Raw genomic sequence first — 22,345 nt, 5'->3', positions numbered from 1 at the left:
GTCTTAAATGCCATGCAAGATAAACTAGGCACACGGCTGTTTTCAGTAAAGTAATCCTGTACACTTCAGAGTCAGAAACTCTTTTTACTGAAGCTATAGCAAATTTTAGTGCCTAAAAATATTACCAGATTAAAAAAATTATTTTTTAAATCCATTACTAACCATCAAGGCCCAAACAGCACAGATAGAATAGCTGGGTCAGATAACAGCTGCAAAAAATAAAATAAAGCTGGAATACATTAGAAAATAAATGCCTCAATCTTAAAGTCTCAGTAATCAATTATAACTAATTGTAATATATGTCAAAGGCCACCCATTGCAAAGTAAATTACTCGGTAAATGACTCATCTTAGCGTCTATCCAACAGCTAAACTGATTTTTTTGCTATTTCTTTCTTTCCTGCTAATTTAAAAAATTGTACTTTTCAAAAAGAGAAAAACACAAAATTTTATATATGGAAAAAACGGCTACCCTGCATTACAGAAATAGTCCATCCATGTGTTGGATTGAACTATGAAAGAGGCACCATTTTTGTCATGTTTATTGGTTGGTAAGTGAATGAGAAATACAAATACCTTCAAAGTAATATTTTTCAATAACGTATCCTCCAAAACAGCCTGTAGTTTTCGGTTGATCTCCAAAGAGAGTTCCAATGTTAATCCACTATCAGCTGGATGGGATGTGTATAAAGATGCCATGATGCCACCCCGTCTACTTAAATGGACTTTGTTAAAATCAGATGCCTCTGAAGAAAGTGTGCCTGATTCTTCTCGTAAAACGTAACTCTGAATTATTCTGCAAAATAAAACGACACTATCAGTTATGGCCTTGCAGAATTACAAACACTGTAATTTGCAAGAGTCAACTAATCATAAGCTTAAAGATGATTAGCATAAAGTAATTATCTATTAGTTAATAACAGAACTATATTAGAAAATAAAGGGGTTTTCCTTATTCAGATGGTTTCTTAAACAATCCCATTTTTGTTCTAACATGGTATTTAGATTAAAGATACATAAACATTGCTTTTCTATTTTTTCCTTATTACTTTAAATCAAAATATGTGAGCAATTTATTGTTCCAGTTTCAGTTAATATTTTCTATTTTCCTGTCATTAAACTTAAAACTGTGTTTTACTCTTTTTCATTTAAAAGTCATGGGCAAATTTTTCTCTAAGTCTAAACTTATTTCAAAATAAAAATTTTTAAGTCATGGGTAAAGACCCACAATACTACTTAAATGAATATGGTATCTGTGAGAGGAATTTGGCCCAGCACAGGCTCTGGAGCCAGTCAGAGCTGGGTTTGGATTTCCAACTCTCGGTCTGTCACTTACAGGATGAGTGGTGACTCTGGAACATTTAGTAATTTGACCTGAGCCCCAATTAATTAACCTATCAAATTAGACACAGTGGTCCCCAACCTTTCTGGCACCAGGGACCAGTTTCGTGGAAGGCAATTCTTCCACGGCCTGGGGCGTGGGGTGGGCTACTTCAGGCAGCAATGCGAGCAATGGGGAGCCTGCATTGCCGGGAGTTGGGGACCCCTGAACTAGAGGACTCATTCTCTCCCTGGGTAGTTTTAAGAAATCAATGAGATACTGTTAAGTCACAGGCACAGTGCCTTATATTTATATTTCTCTACTATATTTAGTAGATGCCCAATAATAACTCACTATGTCCTGCCCAACAGGAATGATAATCCACAACCCCAGTATCTCTTAAAACCACCATCTTGAAAATAAAAAGCTAAGTAGAGTACTATCTGTTTTTAAGTCCAAAGGTATTTTAGTCTCTTAAAAAATTAGTGTCTACTGAACTCTGTATCACCTTAAAGGAAAGACCTGTGTTTTCTTTAATGTCTGTAGTCCCAAAACCTAGAACATAAATAAGTTATCAGTAAAAGATTGGGAACTGAGTGACTATAGTTTTAAGAACTATTTTTTGAAAGAAAAGCTCTTGATATGACTAATTTTGAACACAATAACTTTACCATGTGAATAATGGTATTTTGAACACACATTACAGTACCATAATAATACATACTTTGTTTTTTTCCTAATTTCTTCCACCAATTGTTTGATGTGATCCTCCATAAATTCTATCTTTTCATTTTTCCGAGCATGTGCCTTCTGCAGCCTTACTATCCTCTCAATCAGCATGGCCTTGTCTACTTCTGGAAAGTTATCCACAGCTACTGACGACCCAGTATTTTCTGGAGATCGATCTTCTGCACTGCTTCGAGCATTGAGGGACCCTGAAGACAAAAAAAAAAATCCACTTATTGTACTTAGTCTGGAGTCAACTCTAATCTCATATATTATTTCTTCTAGTATCATTTTCACATATTCAATTTAACAGAGTTGGGTCCAGAACACAAGTCATACGTGACCTGAGTTCTTGTTTCTGAATACATTGATGATAGAAAAAAGGGTCTAGGGCTTCCCTGGTGGCACAGTGGTTAAGACTCTGCCTGCCAATGCAGGGGACACGGGTTCAATCCCTGGTCCGGGAAGATCCCACATGCCACAGAGCAACTAAGCCCGTGCGCCAAAACTACTGAAGTAAGTCAGAAAGAGAAAGACAAATACCTTATGCTAACACATATATATGGAATTTAAGAAAAAAAAATGTCATGAAGAACCTAGGGGTAAGACAGGAATAAAGACACAGACCTACTAGAGAATGGACTTGAGGATATGGGGAGGGGGAAGGGTAAGCTGGGACAAAGTGAGAGAGTGGCATGGACATATATACACTACCAAACGTGAAATAGATAGCTAGTGGGAAGCAGCCGCATAGCACAGGGAGATCAGCTCGGTGGTTTGTGACCACCTAGAGGGGTGGGATAGGGAGGGTGGGAGGGAGGGAGACGCAAGAGAGAAGAGATATGGGAACATATGTATAACTGATTCACTTTATTATAAAGCAGAAACTAACACACGATTGTAAAGCAATTATACTCCAATAAAGATGTAAAAAAAAAAAAACTACTGAAGCCCACGTGCCTAGAGCCTGTGCTCCGCAACAAGAGAAGCCACCACAATGAGAAGCCCGTGCACCACAACAATGAGTAGCCCCTACTCACGGCAACTAGAGAGAGCCTGTGCACAACAATGAAGGCCCAAGGCAGCCATAAATAAGGAAGGAAGGGAGGGAGGGAGGGAGGGAGGGAGGGAGGAAGGAAGAAGGGTCTAGTATGTCTCTCAGGAACAGAATGAGTAAGTGCAATAGAGAAACGAGAAATTCCAGAGAAGTCAGAAAAACAAGTCTGAAGTGACACCAAAATTAAACTGAGACAGACACAGATAAAGACAGAAGACAGAATATAGCCAGTGGGTTAAGCTCTGGAGCCAGTCTTCCTAGGTTCAAATCTTACTTCTCCACTTTCTAGCTGTGTGACTTTGGACAAGTTAACTCTCTGTATCAAGGTCACTTCGTTTCAAAATGTGAATCATAATATGATTTGCCTCGTAGGACTGCTATCCTCATTTAAATTAGTTAACATGTCTGAAGTGCATGAACAGCATACATAGTATGCACTAAGTGCATGTTAGCTATTATTTTTACCAATATCATTTGAGAAGAATTTCTAATCCTTTTTATTCTACAAAGACACATTTTTTTCCTAACCCTATTATGTAGATTTAAGACAAGTAATATATCTTATCCAAGGTCATGCACAAATAAATGGTAGAGCTGGGATCTAAATACCCAATGTGTAATCTCAAACCCATGTTCTCTCTACTACACAATTTTCCCACTATTGTAACAGTTGATGATGTTTTTTCCCCTAATGTGCAACTCCTGGGAGGCAGTGTATGTAGTGGCGTGCAGACTCCAGAGCCTGAGAGTTCTGTTACTGTGGATTTTGGGAAAGTCATGCAACCACTATGAATCTTAAGTTTCCCCATCTGTAAAATGGGAATACAACACTTATTTCACATGGCTGTTCTGTGAGTAAATGATATGTTTAAAACGTTTAGCACGGTTCCTGGCATTCCAAAAATGGTAAATATGCTGATATTTTGCCAATTATAATTTTCACAGTGCTACTGATCATAATTTTATAGATTCAATTTTTGCTTTAGACTATAGGTATATTTACCATGAGAAAAGCAAAAAGATTTAAAAATACACAGGCATAAATATATATATATAAAAGCTGATATATAATGATGACCATTTCATTAGCTCTCAGGTGTTAAAAGTAATATAAAATTAAAAGAAAACGAAAGCACATACTACACCAAATCTCTCTATAGATGGATACAAATCTGAATTTAAAAATGGAAGAGTAAACTGTTGCACAGAATAAAGAAGCAGGTATGGAAAAGGAGGTAGGAAGACAGATGGTATAGAAACCCATGACAAACTTGAAACCCTGTCTAATGATTAAACATTTAACTGGAAATATTTTTTACAACATAATCATGTACAACTACTGCTTTTTATAATTCAAAATTAAAGAAAAGCATATCGATACTTTTTAAACAAAAAGTCCTATTTCTTTTCCTTTTTTTTTTTGACCATGCCGCAGCTCATGGGATCTTAGTTCCCTGACCAGGGATTGAACCCACACCCCCGGCAGTGAAAGCACAGAGCCCTAACCACTGGACCACCAGGGAATTCCCGAAAAATGCTATTTCTTTTTATAATCAATCACTAAAAAACAACTGTAAAAACATTAGTTTTTCACCTGATGAACTAGAACGACTTCCCATGCTGCTGACTTCTTTATCATAGCTTCCATTCTCAACCTGATCTAACTTTCTTCGTGCTGCAGGAAAAAGAAATGGATTACTTGTGACAACTGTCATGACCATTGGCCCCCACTATCTCTGATTTTAATTGCTAAAATCACTTAGGCCAAAATGGCATAAACAACAAGAGAAACTTCTTGAACATGTACTTTCGAAAGGAGGGCTGTAGGGTCATTCATATAAAATGACATCTAGAAATGTACAGGTCATATACAAAATATATGGAAACAACATTATGATAACAACTGATACAGGCATCACTTAGGTACACAGAACCTAACTTTTGGAGTCCTGAAAGATTTCGAAGAGCTCCACACTACCACAAATTTCCCCAAAATTTCCCTTTAATCACATCTATGAAAACAAACTAAATTCTTATGGCAAATATCTGAATATATTTATATTAAGTAAATGCTAAGTCTCTTTTACCATATTACTATATTTCACCCTATTTTAATACAAATAAAGCAGTGGGGAATAGTAGAGAATAGGATGTCAGAATACATCTCTTATTCATCTTTGTATCCAATCACATAGCACAGACCCCCAATTTGTATGAATTTTTAAATGTAAGAAATCTGGGTTCCAGTTCTAGATGTTAATTGTTGTGTCCAGGTAATTTATAACCTTTGTGGGTCTCAGTTTCCCCTAAGAATAAGGGTTAGGGTTCAATGATCTCTAAGTGAGAGGTCTACAAGGTGGGGGCAGGTACCCTAGATGCTGCACAAAACAACTCACAGACAAGGGTAGGGAGAAAATATCAGAACTCTATTTATACTTATATTTAATCTAATCTTTTTAAATTTGTATTTTTCATGTTTTTCTAATGTGCATAAACTAGAGTAATACATGTTTAAAATTTACAAATAACTAGATACAAATTGGAGAACAAATACTTAAATACTTTTTTATTGACAGCAGTATGTGATCAACAAAGTCTAGACACTACTGCCTTGCTAAGGTACTTTCTCAATTCTTATATTTTGTGGTTCTGTGAATAAATGTCTTTTAACATAGAACATGCTATAAACTATTCACGGAACTACAAGAAGGTCAGCCATGTGGTTTATTAACATTAATACATTAAAAAGAACATACAGCTCTAATCAATGTGGGAGAAACTGATGTAAAATATACTTTTTCTATAAATCCTTAACAATGAAAAGAAACAAAAACATTCAAGGTCTAAGTGTAGAAAAATTTTATACCTTGCTGAAGTTGTTTGGTAAGATCCTTGACACTAGAGGCATGTTTACGTCTTTGAGTTACTAATTCATCTTTTAATTCTTCCACCTGGGTACTCAGTGTTTTAACTTCGGTTTGTCTACAAGTGAGTTCAGCTTGCAGAGTCTGGACTTCCTCTTTTCGCAGTTCTTCTTCTTTTAACAATCTACTTTCCTAAATATTAAATAAGATAAAAAATACCAACTTTAATATCTGTTTCAATTACTGTTCACAGTTTAAAACCTTAAAAATACAAGGTCTTTCATAGTAAATTCTTCTGTCATCACTCATTATCAGGTTTTGTTTACGAGCTCCTCAAATTCTTTATACAGTAATGCAGGGGGATATATTAATGCATCTGCCATTCTATACATGTAAAACAACATGTGATACAGGTCTCTGTATTTTTTTTTTTCATGTCTCTATTTCTGGTTTAAAGTCTCAAATTATTTCTATGAGTAACCTGAAGATACTCTCACTACTTGGAAATATTAAACCATTTTTAAGCTATAAAAATATAGAAATTTAAAGTTTTTAAGAAATATATAATAAATCCAGTTAGGAATAACAAAAACCCTGGTTTTCTTACTTTCAAAAGTGAAATATTTCTTCCTAATGATGTTAGGGAAAAATTTTTATTATAAATTACATAAGTTGAAAGGAAAAACTGACATTTCTCATAGCATTTGAAATTATCAGAAAGTCAGTGCCAAAAAAAAAAAAAAGAGTTTAATCAACTACCATTAAGTTTATGCTTTTAGGGAGATTTAATTTGTGCTACTTGCTATGTTGCTTTAAAAGTTAAATGTACACTTATACTTACCAAATTAATATTTGTCTGTTTCATGTGTTCACATTGGCTTTGTAACTGACTTTCACTACAGGAAAGTTTATCAAACTGTGACTGCAAAGAATTGGATTCAGATTGAAGTTGTGCATTCTTACTAGTGAGCTTTTCTGTAAACAGTAGTAGCTCAGATTCTCTTTTCCTACTGCCTTCGATGTCTTTTTGTAGGTCATTAATCAAAGAATTAAGACTTTCCACTTCTTCCTTCAAATTTTCAATTTCTTGTTTACCTCTAGAAAACAAGGTTTACAATTAAGAAAAAAATTAAACTATTAAAAGACATTAATGGTTTGAGAATTTTCATCAAATGAAATTCTTTATGAAGGTACTCTTATTCATTCATCCAAGTATTTATTTGGATTACTATGAATGCCTAACATATGCTAGGAACTAAGAGCTGGGAATATACATAAGCAAGACTGACATGGCCCCTGCTTTCAAAGAGCTTTTAGTCAAGTAGTGTGAAAAAACATTTTTGATGATGAAAGCACAGAGTGGGTCACCTAAGCTAGTGTAAGTGATGAGTAAACTAATATTTAAAGGGTTAGCAAACTTTTCCTATAAAAGGCCCACACAGTAAACAATGTAGGCTTCTGGAGCATATGGCCTTTGTTACAACTGTTTATAACTCTGCCACTGTAGTGTGAAAGCAGCCACACATAATACATAAAGGAATGAGAGTGGCTGTGTTCCCAAAAAAAAGTTTATTGACAGAAAGAGGCAGTGAGCTGGATTTGGCTTCTGGGCCATAGTTTGCTAATTCCTGAGCTAAAGGGAAAGTAACAGTGAGTGGGAAAACAAAATATGTTCCAGGTAGAGGAAACAGTATGTGCAAAGCTGGGAAGGGAACAAGAGAATGACTTCTTGTTGGTACTAACAAACAGATGTTCAATACTGATGAGGATAAGGACAGTACTATATCCTAGCACTTAACACAGGGCTCGGCACCTAGGAGACAATTAATTAACATTTGTTAACCAACTATTGCTGAAATACAGAATAAAGAAGGAGAAGGCACAGAGGGAGAAGCAAGGTTACTAATGCTCTTCCAAGCCATGTTAAGCCATCTGAACTCACTAGGCAATCCTTGAGGCAATGGGAAATCATTGAGAGGTTTGAGATTTCCTTTGTAAAAAAGATTATCCTAACCACAGTGTAGGAAACAGACTAAAAGGGAAGCAAAAAACCAAAACAAAACAGTTTAGAAGCCCTGGCAGTTTGCCGGGAGAGCTGATAATGGCTTGGACAATGGTAGCAGCAGTGGGGATGTAAACAGTAAATGGATTTGAAAGATATTAAAGAGTTAGCATCAAAAATATTTTGTGACTGGTTACATGTGTGAGGGAAAGGAAAGAAGAGCCAAGGGTAACTCCCAGGTTCCTGGGTTGGAAAATCATGTGGATGTCACACTCATCATTCATCTCAGGAACATCAGAGAAGCATATTTGTGGACAAGATACATGAATCAGTATTGGACATATTATAAGTTTGAGGTGTCTTTGATACTTGTGTATCTGGAGCTCAGCAAAAAGGGTTGATGATAATTAACTTGAAGGTCCTGCAGCACACTACTGGAAGAGTTAGGATCACCCAGGGTTATAATAAAATAAGAACAAAAAACAGCTTTATGACATAAAGAGAAGGCTGCCAAGGAGACAGAAAAGATTGGCCAGAAAGTGGGTAGGAACACCAGGAAAGTACAAGGAAATGAAGCCAAAAGAACAGAGCATATCAAGAAAGGTAATGGGCTTAGTGTGTCCATACTGAAAATTCAAGCAAGGCTTAATCTGGGAAATATCTACTATATTTAAGGATGCATTAGCAGTCTGTAATGGAATGCTGGGGCATTAGAATAAATGGAGAGGAACAGAAGAACAAAGCATGTGAAGAAATGGAGAACAAGCACAGATGATTCTATAAAGACATTTTTGGTTGTGAAGAAAGGGAGAAAGGAGATCATAGGAGCTTTGATGTTTTTAAGATATAATATTTAAATGTAGAAAGAAGAAAAGTCAGTAAAAAGAGGGAGGTAAGAGATAAAGAATAAAGAAGGAATAATCAAGGAAGACCCTGAGAAGGCAGAAGAGCATGGGATCCACAGTAGGAGTAGGGACCACAATTTGATTCAGAAAGAATAGGAACATTTCTTCCATAATAACAGAAGGAAAAGAGAAATGACTGCAGATGCAGGCAAGTTCATAGGACTGATAGCAAGAGGTTGAGAGAACTGTCACCTGACAGCTCCCTTTTTTTCTGTGAAGTAAGAGGTAATCGCCTGACAAGAGTAAAGAGCAAGGTGAGAGGGAAGATCAGAAGTGTGAAGAAAGCAGTAAGGTTTGGAATAATGCCAAGAAGATGGGGAGAAGGCTCTGACTAAGGACATATGGTAGGACTGGAGGTGCATTAGGATTCCCAGTTGAGGTTGGTTGCTAACCATGAATTTATAGCAGCATCAATCTGGATGATCTTGAGGATTTCTTCAGCAACACTCAGCAGCCTGGGTGTTGGTAGGGTATGAAGAAGAAGGTATCTGGATCCAGCCTGAATCCCGGCTCTCTCAGGTAATGTCGTAAGTAGAATTTAGCTAAATGGCTTTATAAGAAGCCAAGGAATAGGACTTCCCTTGTGGTGCAGTGGTTAAGAATCCGCCTGCCAATGCAGGGGACACAGGTTCGAGCCCTGCTCCAGGAAGATCCCACCTGCTGCGGAGCAACTAAGCCCGTGAGCCACAACTACTGAGCCTGCGCTCTAGAGCCACTGAGTCCACGCACCACAACTACTGAAGTCCACATGCCTAGAGCCCGTGCTCTGCAACGAGAAGCCACCACAATGAGAAGCACGCACACCACAACAAAGAGTAGCTCCCACTCACCGCAACTAGAGAAAGCCCGTGTGTAGCAACAAAGACCCAAAGCAGCCCCCAAAAATAAATAAAATAAATTTATAAAAAAAAAGAAAAGAAGCCAAGGAATAATGTTACCTCCTGACCTTGAGCTACATACATGCAAAAATATAGACATAGATACATATCTATCTTTTAGAAGAAAACCTACTGTGTATAAGTAATAGAATTTGAAAGCTAAGGAATGGATAAAAAACTACAAATCCATTCTGTCTTATAAATAGTTACTGCCAAAAAAAAAAAACAAACTACTGCCAATATTTAGGGAATATAAACTTTGATTTTTTAGAAGCCGTGATGGGAACTACAAAGAAAACCCAAAATAAGTTCAAATGAAGACAGGAATTAAAGTTTTTTTTATCTAGTAAAATATAAAATTACTCTTATTTAATGCAACAATTGCATTTAAAAACAGAAACAAGATAGAATCAAAAAGCCTGTTGATTAGCATAAACAGAAGTTGCTCATTTTATACCTTTGATGCTGCTCCTGTATCTGACCTGCAATTTTCACTTTGTCCAATAAATTCTGAATTTCAGCTTTTTGGCGATTAATAATTTCTTTATATTTTGATAGTTCATCTTCTGTTCTCAATCGTTCATCTTCTAGACATTTTACCTATCAAATAATCATAATTGAGTTAAACTACAAACAATATTTTCTTGTTCTTTATTAGCTATTTCAGACAGTGGTTATATATTAATAATCTAAGCTAAATTCTGAAGCAATATTAATTAACATGAAGAAAATATAATAGGAAGTTAACAGTCTTGGGTTTCAGTCTCAGATTTCTCATGATTTAGTCATGGGATTTTTAACATGCCACTTCATTCTGGCTGAATCTCCATTTTCTCATCTGAAAAGAGGATGTACCTTCCCTATCTGCCTCAAAGTACTGGCATGAAGAACAAATAGAAAGGTACATGAAAGACACTTTAAAAATTACTAAGTGATCGCAAATTCAAGGTGGTTACCTAAAAGCCTATTTCTAAATAAATGAAAGATATATAATGATAACATATTTCACACTTATATTAAAAGGGCAAATATTCTTAAAATGAGAACCATAACACTGGAAAAGATTTAAGAGGTTGTTAGAAATTAAAACTGTATACAAGGGACTTCCTTGGTGGTCCAGTGGTTAAGAATCTGCCTTCCAATGCAGGGGATGTGGGTTCAATCCCTGGTCAGGGAACTAAGATCCCCCATGCTGTAGGGCAACTAAGCCCATGCACCGCAACTACTTAGCCTGTGTGCTCTAGAGCCCACATGAGAGCCCGCAACTAAGAGAGCCCGCATGCTGCAACTACTGAGCCCGCGTGCCACAACTAGAGAGAAGCCTGCGTGCTGCAATGAAGAGCCCACATGCCACAACGAAAGACCCCACATGATGCAACGAAGATCCTGTGTGCTGCAACTAAGACCCAACGCAGTCAAATAAATAAATAAATAAACAAGCAAGCAAACATTTTTTTTAAAAAACTGTATACAAGACTATTAAATATACCTAGGAGAAATGTAAAGGTTTTCTATTATTTTCTTTCTTCTTTTCTTTTCTCATTAATTAATTTTATTTATTTATTTTTGGCTGCGTTGGGTCTTCATTGCTGCGTGCAGGCTTTCTCTAGTTGCAGCAAGCGGGGCTACTCTTCGTTGCGGTGCGCAGGCTTCTCATTGTGGCGGCTTCTCTTTGTTGCGGAACACAGGCTCTAGGCACGCAGGCTCAGTAGTTGTGGCTCACGGGCTGTAGAGCACAGGCTCAGCAGTTGTGGCGCACGGGCTTAGTTGCTCCGTGGCATGTGGGATCTTCCCAGTCCAGGGCTCGACTCTGTGTCCCCTGCATTGGCAGGCAGATTCTTAACCACTGCGCCACCAGGGCAGTCCCTTTCTATTATTTTCTGACACAGCTCTAAAGCCCATGTAACAGAGGACCAAGGATAACTTATAGATAAAGCAAATGTGCTGTGAAACAGGAATGTTTGGCAAACACTTTAAAGGGACTGAAATGGAAGACACTTTTATTTCTCTAAGAGTCAATTTTGTTGCTAGGGAATTGACATGCTACTATTTGATTTTGGAATATTTCTATATAAATATCCTTTCCCCAAGATTTAAAAATCAGAATGAGTACAAAATTAAAGATAGTTATCCTTCCTCTGGAGTCATGACTAAAGACTGAATTACCTTTGTTCTCAGTGTTCGTAGCTCATCCATGCCCTCCTTAAATGTCCTCTTCAGATCTTCTAGTTCCTTTATTTTGGCATGATGCATCTTTAAAAACGTTTAAAAGAAACCACAAATCATTATATACTAAACCAGATCTAAAATTTATTACCTGCTCCTTCCAGAAGGCCTTAAAGTAGCTGACAATAAGTACTTGTTCTTTCTCTCCTCTATATTATACCATCCAAGGTATACAAAGAACAAAGCTACTCACTTCTAGCTGGTTAGATTTTTCTTGCATTTGTTTTTCAAGTTCTCCTTTTGTGACTCTAAGCTTGGCATCAAGTTCATTTGATTTAATTTCTTCTGATTCCTAATGGGAAAGAAATGACAAAAGTATGACAATTTTTAAAGTTTTATGCTTTGAAATGTGAAGAAGGCTTTTGCAATTAAGTTTCCTCATCGTGAAATATATAGCTCATGTATGTAAAATTGATGACTGTATTCAAAGATTTTAAATACGTCAATTTTGCACCAACTAGAAGAGCATACTTAACATATATAACATAATAGAATGGGTTCATTTTTTAAGTTATACATTTTCTTGTACTCTTCATTCTTCTAACGTTTTCTAGTGTTTTTATTTGGTTAAAAACTTCTCTAGTAAGATCTCTATTTAACCTGCAAGTACTTTAACATAGGAAATAGCCTGTATTTAATTTAGCTGCCCTACCAAATCTATTCCACACTTCGAATATTGTAGATACAAAAATTTATGAAACAAGATTACTGATATCTGGCATAATTTGTTACTAATCTATTCAAAAATTTAAGCATACCTGATATGTTTTTATCATATCCTGACAATTTTTCCGAATTTGATCTGCTTCTTCCTTTGCTTGAGTTAATTTTGTTGTTGTCTCTTTGAGTTTATCTTTGGTTTCCTGCATTGACAAAAAGACAATGTGAGATGATAGAAAATATATATTGGTCTCTGTCCCCAGTTCCTGGCACAGAGCTCCTAAAACTCTTGTAATTTTTTAAGTGATAAAAACATCAGGAGCATCTCTTGTTCTAATACTGGTCTTTAACCTCTGTTCCTGCCACAGAGCTCCTGAAATCCTCATAATTTCCCAAGTGATAGGAGTGTCTTTTGTTCTACTGAGGTGACTCTGACTGGACTTCTGGATGACAGCTGGTCCCCAGAAAGACCAAGTCATGGTTAGAAGCTTGGAATTTTCAACCCTGTCCCCCATTCCCTTGAGAAGGCAGAAGGGTAAAAATGGAGTTAATGATCAATCTCAAGCCTATGTGATGAAGCCTCCACAAAAAAACAAAAGTATGAGGCTTGGGGAGCTTCCAGATGGTGCACACATCCAATATCGGGAAGGTGACAAACCCTAACTCCAGAGGGACAGAAGCTCCTGCACTTGGGACCTTCCCAGACCTCACCTTATGTATCTCTTTATCTCACTGTTCATCTGACCCTTTATAATGTCCTTTAATAAACTGGTAAAGGTAAATAACTGTACTCATTCCCTGAGTTCTGTGTGGTACTGTAGCAAATTTTTTTTTTTTTTTTTTTTTGCAGTACGCGGGCCTCTCACTGCTGTGGGCTCTCCCGTTGCGGAGCACAGGCTCCGGACGCGCAGGCGCAGTGGCCATGGCTCACGGGCCCAGCCGCTCCGCGGCACGTGGGATCATCCCGGACCAGGGCACAAACCCGTGTCCCCTGCATCGGCAGGCGGACTCTCAACCACTGTGCCATCAGGGAAGCCCTGTAGCAAATTTTTGAACCCAAGGCGGGGGGGTTGTTAGAACCTCCAATCTATAGCCAGTTGATCAGAAGAACAGGTCATAACCTGGGCTTGGGACTGGTGCCTGAAGTGGGAGGTGGGGGAAATCTTGTGGGACTGAGCCTTTAACCTGGGGGATCTGACACTATCTCTGGATCGATAGTGTCAAAACTGAGTTAAGTTGTAGGCCACTCAGCTGGTATCACAGAGAATTGCTTGTTGTGGGGAAAAGCCTTCTCACATTGGTAACCAGAAGTGACAGAAGTGAAGTGTTCTGTGTAAAAGTAAAAGAGACACAAAGGGAAGAAACCCACAGTAGGGAGAACTGGATTTTTCCCTACACTGAAGGAAAACTGGGTTTTTCCTTTACAGACAGTAACAAGGTTGGCATAGTGATGTGATGAATGGTGAGAACAATGACCAGACAGTAGAGAAAGCTCTTGTCGTAGCACTGCCACTGGAGTCAGATACTATTTTAGTAATAACATTTTATGCTTCTGACAAAAAACTAAATGTGGCCTGAACAGTTAATTGATAGTCATTAAATAAAGTTAAATTTGATAGAGTTTTCATCAAATCACTAGAAGTTACTAACCTGAAAAGACAAAAAGAGCAAAGTGTTTAAGCAGTTCTTTGTAGATCCATAAAAAGTCAATTGTTTGGTTTATGGCCAAGGTATCTATTCAAAACTTTTTTACGGATTCATGCTGCAATTTGGTTTCTGTTCCTAACTACTCTCCTAAAATAACAATTCTGAAGGTCTGCAGGGACTACTTCCTCATCAAATCCAATTGCTTTTTCTCATTTCTTCTTCTTGACTTACCTGTTCCAGTTCTGATCACTCCAGACTCTGAATAGCCTTCCTCTGTTTACAAGACAACATACTCCTGTTTTTGCCCACTTCATCATTGCCTTCGCTGTCTCCTTGACTAGCTAGACTTCCTGTGGTGACTGTCCCAGTACAGCCCTACCCTGTAGCTCCAACGTTCTCCTTCAGAGTACCCATCCAGTCCCATAATTTGGGCTATTATGTGGATTTCAAATGAGAGTTTAGGTATCATCTCCTCCTAGTAGCTTCCCTTCAGAAAGGGGTAGAAGTTGCTATTCTGCCTTCCCATAGATAGAATCCAGGGAATCCCTAGATTGTAACACTTGATACATTGTACAGCAGCTTACATGCTTCCCCCACTGAGGATACAGCTTCTGGATAACACCTAGCTCAGTAGTTGCCACATATTAATTGTTCATGTAATAAGTGTTGAATTAACGAAGGAATACCTAACATAAACCTTCTGTTCTAGTTAGGTTGGTTTTCTCAAACACCAAATATTCATCTCCCTTTTCTCTCTTATCTTGCTGTTCCTCCACTTGGAATGCCTTTCCTGTCATCTCTTAATGTAAATTGCATCTATCCTTCACACACGGCTTCTTATACATCATTTTGTTTTTGGATAAACCTACCATACAATTAAGTGCCTACTTACATACTTTCAGTTGCAGGTCTTTTAAAAATAATTTCACTTATATTAAAACTGTGTTACTTTTAAAATTTAAACATTTGAAGGCTTTTTCAAATATTGTTTTTTAAAATATGAGAATATTAGCTCAACAAGAAGAAGGAGAGAGAGATAGAGAACAGAACTTTATCTGTTTTACCCCCCCACTTCTATATCATCAATAACTAAAACAGAGCCTGATACATAGTAGGTACTCACTTCATTTATTCAAAACACAGCAATTGAGAGACTCCTGTGTCAAATACAATTTCAAATGGTTTGTAGCCCTGTGTGAGCCCTAAGGATTGTTGCCCCTACTCCTTCTGGCAGTTCTTTCTCTGCCCATATAGTTTCCTAACACTCATTTGCTGATCAGCAATTAGCTCAGAAACCTACCATTCTCTAACCTATCTTTGACCACTGTCAACAGACACTTCTCCCTACAGTTTTCTCTGATATTATAATATACAAATATCCAAAGGTTAACAGTTCTACCAACTTAGGATTATTTAAAGAGATGCCAATGATAATTTAAACAATATCATTAAGCCTATTTTTGAAAATGTGGTAACTGTTATAAATAACATGGCTCTTTTGTTTAAATCATATTTCAAAGTTTTTTTTTTACTTCACATTCTATCATCTTCAGATTTTTATTACTGCTTATACCAGTTCAGTTACTGCTTAAAATTATGGCATCAGGTACCAGCCTTTATCACCACTTTTTATTATATTGTTTAATAATATGATATTCATTATACACAATACAAATAGAATTATATTCATAATAAACAGATAAGGAAACTTTCTTTGTTATGTTTATATTTAAATAAAAATTCATATTTCTTGATTATAAGAATTGTATCATCACTAACATTTTTTTAAGAATTTCCAGAGTTTACTTTCAATTTTGATAACCTACATATTCTCCTCTTCCCCCGAACCTGACAATGTTTAATATAAAATATAGAACACTAAAAATGCTTAAAGAACAAAGTCATTGGGGGGTTAAAAACAATGAATGCTAAAACAACATTCTATCCAATTTAATATGTAAATCATGCAAGGAAGTATCTTTTTATGATCACCAAATATTCAGGCCCAAGCTATCCTACAGGAGTCACTAAGCTTTATGCCTCATTAATAACTATTACTGCATGTGCTCTTAAAACTGATTCTAATAATTTTTCCACTGTATTACAGTACTCACCTTGTGTGAATCCATTTCTGCTTTTAATTTGTTTTGTGCCCATTTTACTTTAATGATTTGAGAGTTGATATCTTCCTTTAATTTGTCTATTTCTCTGACGAGTCTAGTAGTTTCACCTTCCTAAAATAATATCACCAGGTCATATTTTTCATTTAAACAACCAACCAATCATTTGTGTATCTTTTATATCTCAAGATAATTAATGCAATAACACTATAATTCAGGGCTAGCACATTACGGCCTATAAACTGACTTAAAGTTCAATTCATAAGAGGACAGTAAAAGCCTAAAACCAATTAACAGACATAAGATGATTAATATTTATATTTTAACCAACTAGTACACTGTGAATATAAGCGTACCTTTCTGATTCTTCTCAACTGGCTGACATTAAGGTGAAATATGAATTAAATTGGTTTTGCCAGAATTCTTGAGACAATGACAACATTCCTGAACTAAAAGTTAATTAATAAAAAATATCATTGATTACCAAGAAATGATAACCTACTGGACACAAGACTACGCCATGAGGATGCTAGTTAATAGCAAGGATTCTAAATAGCACAGTAATTAAATCTCCTTGGACAGCATGTAAGAACATGTTTTTCTACAAGTAAAATATAAATTCTATGATGTATAAGTAAGTGTTACATTAAGATTCTGGTCAAAGTATACTTCTGGCTGAAAAACTACTCACATTTTGACACACCATGTATATCTTTTACCAAAATAAAATCTTCCTGTGAAGCACAAAGTCATTTCTTCAACATGCAGATTTTAAAAGGAAGTTTTTAAAAAGATCTGTCTAATAAACAACATGTCAGTTTCTCATCTTTTCATAGGAAAAACTTTTTGGAGCTAAGTAACAAGATATTGGAATTATTAAAGCATTCTTTGAAGGTAAACTAAGAAAAACAACTTTATGTTTAACAGTGGTTTAACCATGTTAAGTTATGATTATTAGATTAAATAAGGAAAAGCAAAGAGAGTAAGTTTCAAATAAGATACAATATCAAAAGTTATACCTTTGTTTCGTACAGCTGGTGCAGCCGTCCTTTCTCCTGAGAAAGTTGCTTAATTTTGTTAGTGTTTTTCTCATATTCTTTATTTGCATCTCTAAGTTTTTTTTCAAGTATCTCTTTTTCCTTTCGAAGGTCTAAAGATTCCTTCTCGCCTCTTACATACTTCATTACCATTGCTTCTTTTTCCTGGCGTGCTTCTTCACATTTCTTGTTGGCCTTTGAAAATAATATCTAGCATTAATAAAACATATTTTTCAAATAAAAATTAATTAAAACAAATAATATTTTCCTATAATATCACCAATGTATTTTTTGGTCTTTTACACAAGATTTTCAGGACCTGTGTCATGAAATTTTAAAAAAGAGAAATGATACAATGAACAAATTAATATCATTAATATTTGCTTCTTCCCTTTCCTATTCCTTTTCCTTTAGCTAATATGGTTGCTATTTTCTGTTTACTCCTTCAGATCACTTTTCCACTCTTTCCTAGCCCACTCTGTGCTCTGGGAAAGTGACCATCAGGGACCATATCAACAAGTTTCTTTACCCTCATACTTCCAGTTGGGTTTGGCCAACAGGAGGCACTAAGCAGAAGATTAGGACGGTAGGCAGAGAATGAGATCTGGCTCCTCCAGAATCATACACTGTTCCTGTCAGGTGACCTCTCTATGCAACTACCTTCTCTGGGTTGTACTACCTGCACCGTCTCCTTATTCCTTTAGCCCAAAGAGTGATAATGGCTCCTCCAGCAGCCCCAGGATCCTGCATTTTCCCAGGTTGGACTCCCTAAATCTCACCCATACCTTTGTAAAGAGTCCTTTTATGAAATTCTCCCCAAATCACCAGTTTCTGTTTTCTGTCAGGATCCTGAGTCTATGGCTGACAATTTCTAAAATCTATAATCTTAGCTCCCTCACAAAAAAGTAAGTAATATGCTAATTAGTGATCACTGGGTTCCTCTGTATGAAAAGTATTTGGCATTTTAACAAGAAATACCTAATTGGATTAGGTGTGACATCTACCTATATACTAACTTAAAATTCTCTGTAACTATAAGCTGGTACTCCATACTGTGAAATTTCATACAATGAAAACTTCTACAGATAGCCCTTCATTTAAGTAAATTCATAGTTTGCAAATATGATGAAGCACATACTTATTTTACAGAAGATGGATCCTTAAACTTTAAGGATCTTCAATGGCATCTAGTGGTAAACTCCAACTAATACTATAACTGAATTGAAGTAGGTTTAGCGTTAGGATAATGTGGGGAAACCTCCTATGCTCTGATGAAAGTGACTGACAAAAAATGTTTCATGAAGTTCTGCTACAGCTGATAAGCACATCTAGTAACCACTCAAAATACTATACATATAAGTATTTTTAAAAATCATCCAATTGGGATTTTTCCCCCATTGAAATAGCCTACTAATTTTCAAGAAATTAAAGAAAACACTGGAATAGGGATGGCAGAGATCCCTGAGGCTTTGATGACATGCTTGTGGACAAATGATTGACAAAACCGTGATGGAATTGGCTGACAGAATTAGCTAGATTTTTAGATAATTGAATAACTGTACTTAGAAAAAGTCAACTAATGGTAATGTCAACTTTAAAAGAAGTCCAGTTCCATGATAACTTAATGCTTAGATAATGGATTAGCTTTTGGGAACACAATGAAGAATAAGCCATGGTAAGTCCTGGAAGAGCTCACTACCTAGTAAGAACAACACATAAACGAAGATTATGAAACAATTTCTAGTGGATGAATGTACAAAGTTCTTTGAAAATACAAAAATACTAACAGTCCCTGGGAAGGGTTGGCATGAAGGGTGAAAGATGCTATTTGTACTTGAACTAGGTGCTATACTTGAGCTAGGCATTGAAGGACTCAGTAAAGTGATCAGTCAAGGAAAGGAATTCAAGCTAGAGTGGTTATCATGTGGTTATTTTAGGCTCAAATGCCTAAAAGTATAAAATAGCATGATATATTTAGAGGACATTAAATTATTCTGTAGTGATTAAATTTGGTGTGTTGATTGCAGTGGAGAGGAAGTAGTTATAAAACAGAAAAGGAGGTAGAGATCAGATCCTGAAAGGAAGAAGGACTTCTCTTCTTGTCATGCTAATGATTTGAGATTTTATCCTACAGGCAAAGAGAAGCCAAAGACGGATTTAATAAAAGGTGTTTTAAATTTTATTAAATTAAATTGTGTTTTATAAAGATACCTGGTAGCAACATGGAAACTTCACTGAAGTTAAGAGATAAGAAGCAGAAAACAGATAATTATAATACACGAGATAACATATTACAAGGTTCTTAACTACAGGAGGGGATATGCACCAGAATGTCCTGTTACCCAGAGTCATCCCTGAATCAGCTGCAAAAGAATAACCTGGGGTGGGACTTCCCTGGTGATCCAGTGGTAAAGAATCTGCCTTCCAATGCAGGTGATGCAGGTTCAATCCCTGGTTGGGGAACTAAGATCCCACATGCCACAGAGCAACTAAGCCCGTGCGCCACAACTACTGAGTCCGCATACCTCAACTAGAGAACCCGCATGCTGCAAACTACACAGCCCATGCGCTCTGGAGCCCTCGTGCCACAACTAGAGAAGCCTGCGTACCACAACTAGAGAGGAGCCCGCGCAGTGCAATGAAGAGCCCACGTGTCGCAACTATGACACGACACAGCCAAAAATAAATAAATAAATTAAAATTTAAATAAATAAATAAAACAAATGGATTTATTAAAAAAAAAAGAATAACCTGGGGTGCTAAAAGTTCACATTTCTATATCCCACCCCAGATAATAGCAGCACCTACTTCATAGATTGTTGGGAGTATTAAATGAGATAATTGACTACTCTTTAAGCTTCTATTGAAAGTCAGTCCATTATGGCACAGATAAAGAGGAGTCAGTAAAAGTCTTCGGATTTGACTAGTTTTAAGATGTTTACCATTGACTTGGATGAAGATATGAATAACATAATTGATAGGATTCAATAGTCAACTAAAATTAAGATAAACTGTAGAAGTAGTTCTGCTTCTCCAAGTATGGCAGATGAACCCTCCCCATTCAAAACACCTAAAATTTTAGATAAAGTACAACAAATGTTTTTTTAATGCACAGTTGAGTTCACAAGAAAGTATGGGAGGGCTTCCCTGGTGGCGCAGTGGTTGAGAGTCCGCCTGCCGATGCAGGGGACACGGGTTCATGCCCCGGTCCGGGAAGATCCCACATGCCGCAGAGCAGCTGTGCCCATGAGCCATGGCCGCTGAGCCTGTGCGTCCGGAGCCTGTGCTCCGCAACGGGAGAGGCCACAACAGTGAGAGGCCCGCATACCGCAAAAAAAAAAAAAAAAAAAAAGAAAGTATGGGAAATTTCAGGGCCAAAAAATCTAATTAGCAGCAGGAATCCAGAATGCTTCGTTAGGGCTGAATACTTACCAATATGAGGTCATGTGGGGCTGAGGGAGACATGCTACAAAGTCCCTAAGAATTTATAACTAACTCTACCCTCCTGTAAATTTGAGGTTCAGATACATTCTACGTATCTGTTCTAAGAAATGGAGAAATCTCAAACTGGAAAATTAAACTGGGGAGTGTACACATGTGTGTGCAGCAACATGTACACACTCATGCTAGGAAGCTATTTCTAAATAAAACTCACCAGGTTTGGTGACTCTAGGTGAAGGGTAAACAAATGTTCATTTTACTATTCTTTTACCTTTTCTACAGGCTTAAAAATTCTCAAATCAAAAAGTTGAGAGGAAAAGTTATGGGAGAAAAGGAATGAAGCCAATCTAGAAACAACTGAATGGAACAATCTCCAAAATCTACATAAGAATACCCACCTCTTAGGGTTATCCTGAATATTAAATAAGTGAATACTTGTAAACCGTTATTAACCTCACCTACACTCATCATTAGAGAGGAAACAGATACAGAGTACTGAGTGTAGTATGTTGCCATTTGTTTAAAAACAGGGGGGAGGATGGGAGGAATAAAGGAAATATATACATGCTTGTCCATGCAACAAATATTCTGAGAAGGATATACAGGAAACTGGCATCAATGGTTGCCTCTGGGAAGGGTGCGGAGTGGGAGAAAAAGTTTGGAAGAAGACATGTTTTACTGTTTGAATTGTTATTGTGCACATTTTACTATCATTTTGTTTCTATTTTAAAATATAATTCCAAAGAATATATATAAATATTTAAATTTATTTATTTATTTATGGCTGCGTTGGGTCTTTATTGTTGCGTGCAGACTTTAGACACGACGAACGGGGGCTACTCTTCGTTGCGGTGCGCGGGCTTCTCATTGCGGTGGCTTCTCTTGCTGCGGAGCACAGGCTCTAGCTGCGTGGGCTTCAGTAGTTGTGGCACATGGGCTCAGTAGTTGTGGCTCATGGGCTCTAGAGCTCAGGCTCAGTAGTTGTGGCGCATGGGCTTAGTTGCTCTGTGGCATGTGGGATCTTCCCGGACCAGGGCTCGAAACTGTGTCCCCTGCACTGGCAAGTGGATTCTTAACCACTGCGCCACCAGGGAAGTCCCCAAGAATATACACACACACACACACACACACACACACACACACACACACACACACACTTCTTCTCTTATAAATTTATTTATTTTTGGCTGCACTGGATCTTTGTTGCTGTGTGCGGGCTTTTCTCTAGTTGCGGAGAGCGGGGGCTACTCTTTGTTGCAGTGCCTGGGCTTCTCATTGTGGTGGTTTCTCTTGTTGCAGAGCACAGGATCTAGGTACACAGGCTTCAGCAGTTGTGGCTCAGAGGCTCTAGAGCACAGGCTCAGTAGTTGTGGTGTATGGGCTTATTTGCTCCACGGCATGGGGGAATCTTCCCGGACCAGGGATCAAACCCGTGTCCCCTGCGTTGGCAGGCGGATTCTTA

At 37.2% G+C, this 22,345-nt stretch overlaps 1 protein-coding gene across 1 annotated transcript in view; it reads right to left on the bottom strand.

Annotated features, from left to right (window-relative positions):
• Nucleotides 1–22,345, bottom strand: part of CCDC186 (coiled-coil domain containing 186) — a 48,830-nt gene that overhangs the window by 4,809 nt on the left and 21,676 nt on the right. Inside the window, exons 5-15 of the mRNA XM_079900310.1 lie at nucleotides 17,425–17,637; nucleotides 16,400–16,519; nucleotides 12,737–12,841; nucleotides 12,172–12,270; nucleotides 11,919–12,005; nucleotides 10,210–10,352; nucleotides 6,809–7,064; nucleotides 5,970–6,159; nucleotides 4,698–4,778; nucleotides 2,045–2,255; nucleotides 576–795 (exon numbers count right to left, since the gene is read on the bottom strand). Of these exons, the coding sequence (XP_079756436.1) occupies nucleotides 576–795; nucleotides 2,045–2,255; nucleotides 4,698–4,778; nucleotides 5,970–6,159; nucleotides 6,809–7,064; nucleotides 10,210–10,352; nucleotides 11,919–12,005; nucleotides 12,172–12,270; nucleotides 12,737–12,841; nucleotides 16,400–16,519; nucleotides 17,425–17,637 (1,725 nt within the window). The remainder of the gene's footprint in view (nucleotides 1–575; nucleotides 796–2,044; nucleotides 2,256–4,697; nucleotides 4,779–5,969; nucleotides 6,160–6,808; nucleotides 7,065–10,209; nucleotides 10,353–11,918; nucleotides 12,006–12,171; nucleotides 12,271–12,736; nucleotides 12,842–16,399; nucleotides 16,520–17,424; nucleotides 17,638–22,345) is intronic.

This window comes from Stenella coeruleoalba (assembly GCF_951394435.1).
Source record: "Stenella coeruleoalba genome assembly, chromosome: 16".
Taxonomy (NCBI): domain Eukaryota; kingdom Metazoa; phylum Chordata; class Mammalia; order Artiodactyla; family Delphinidae; genus Stenella; species Stenella coeruleoalba.
This window is presented reverse-complemented; position numbering and strand designations above follow the sequence as displayed.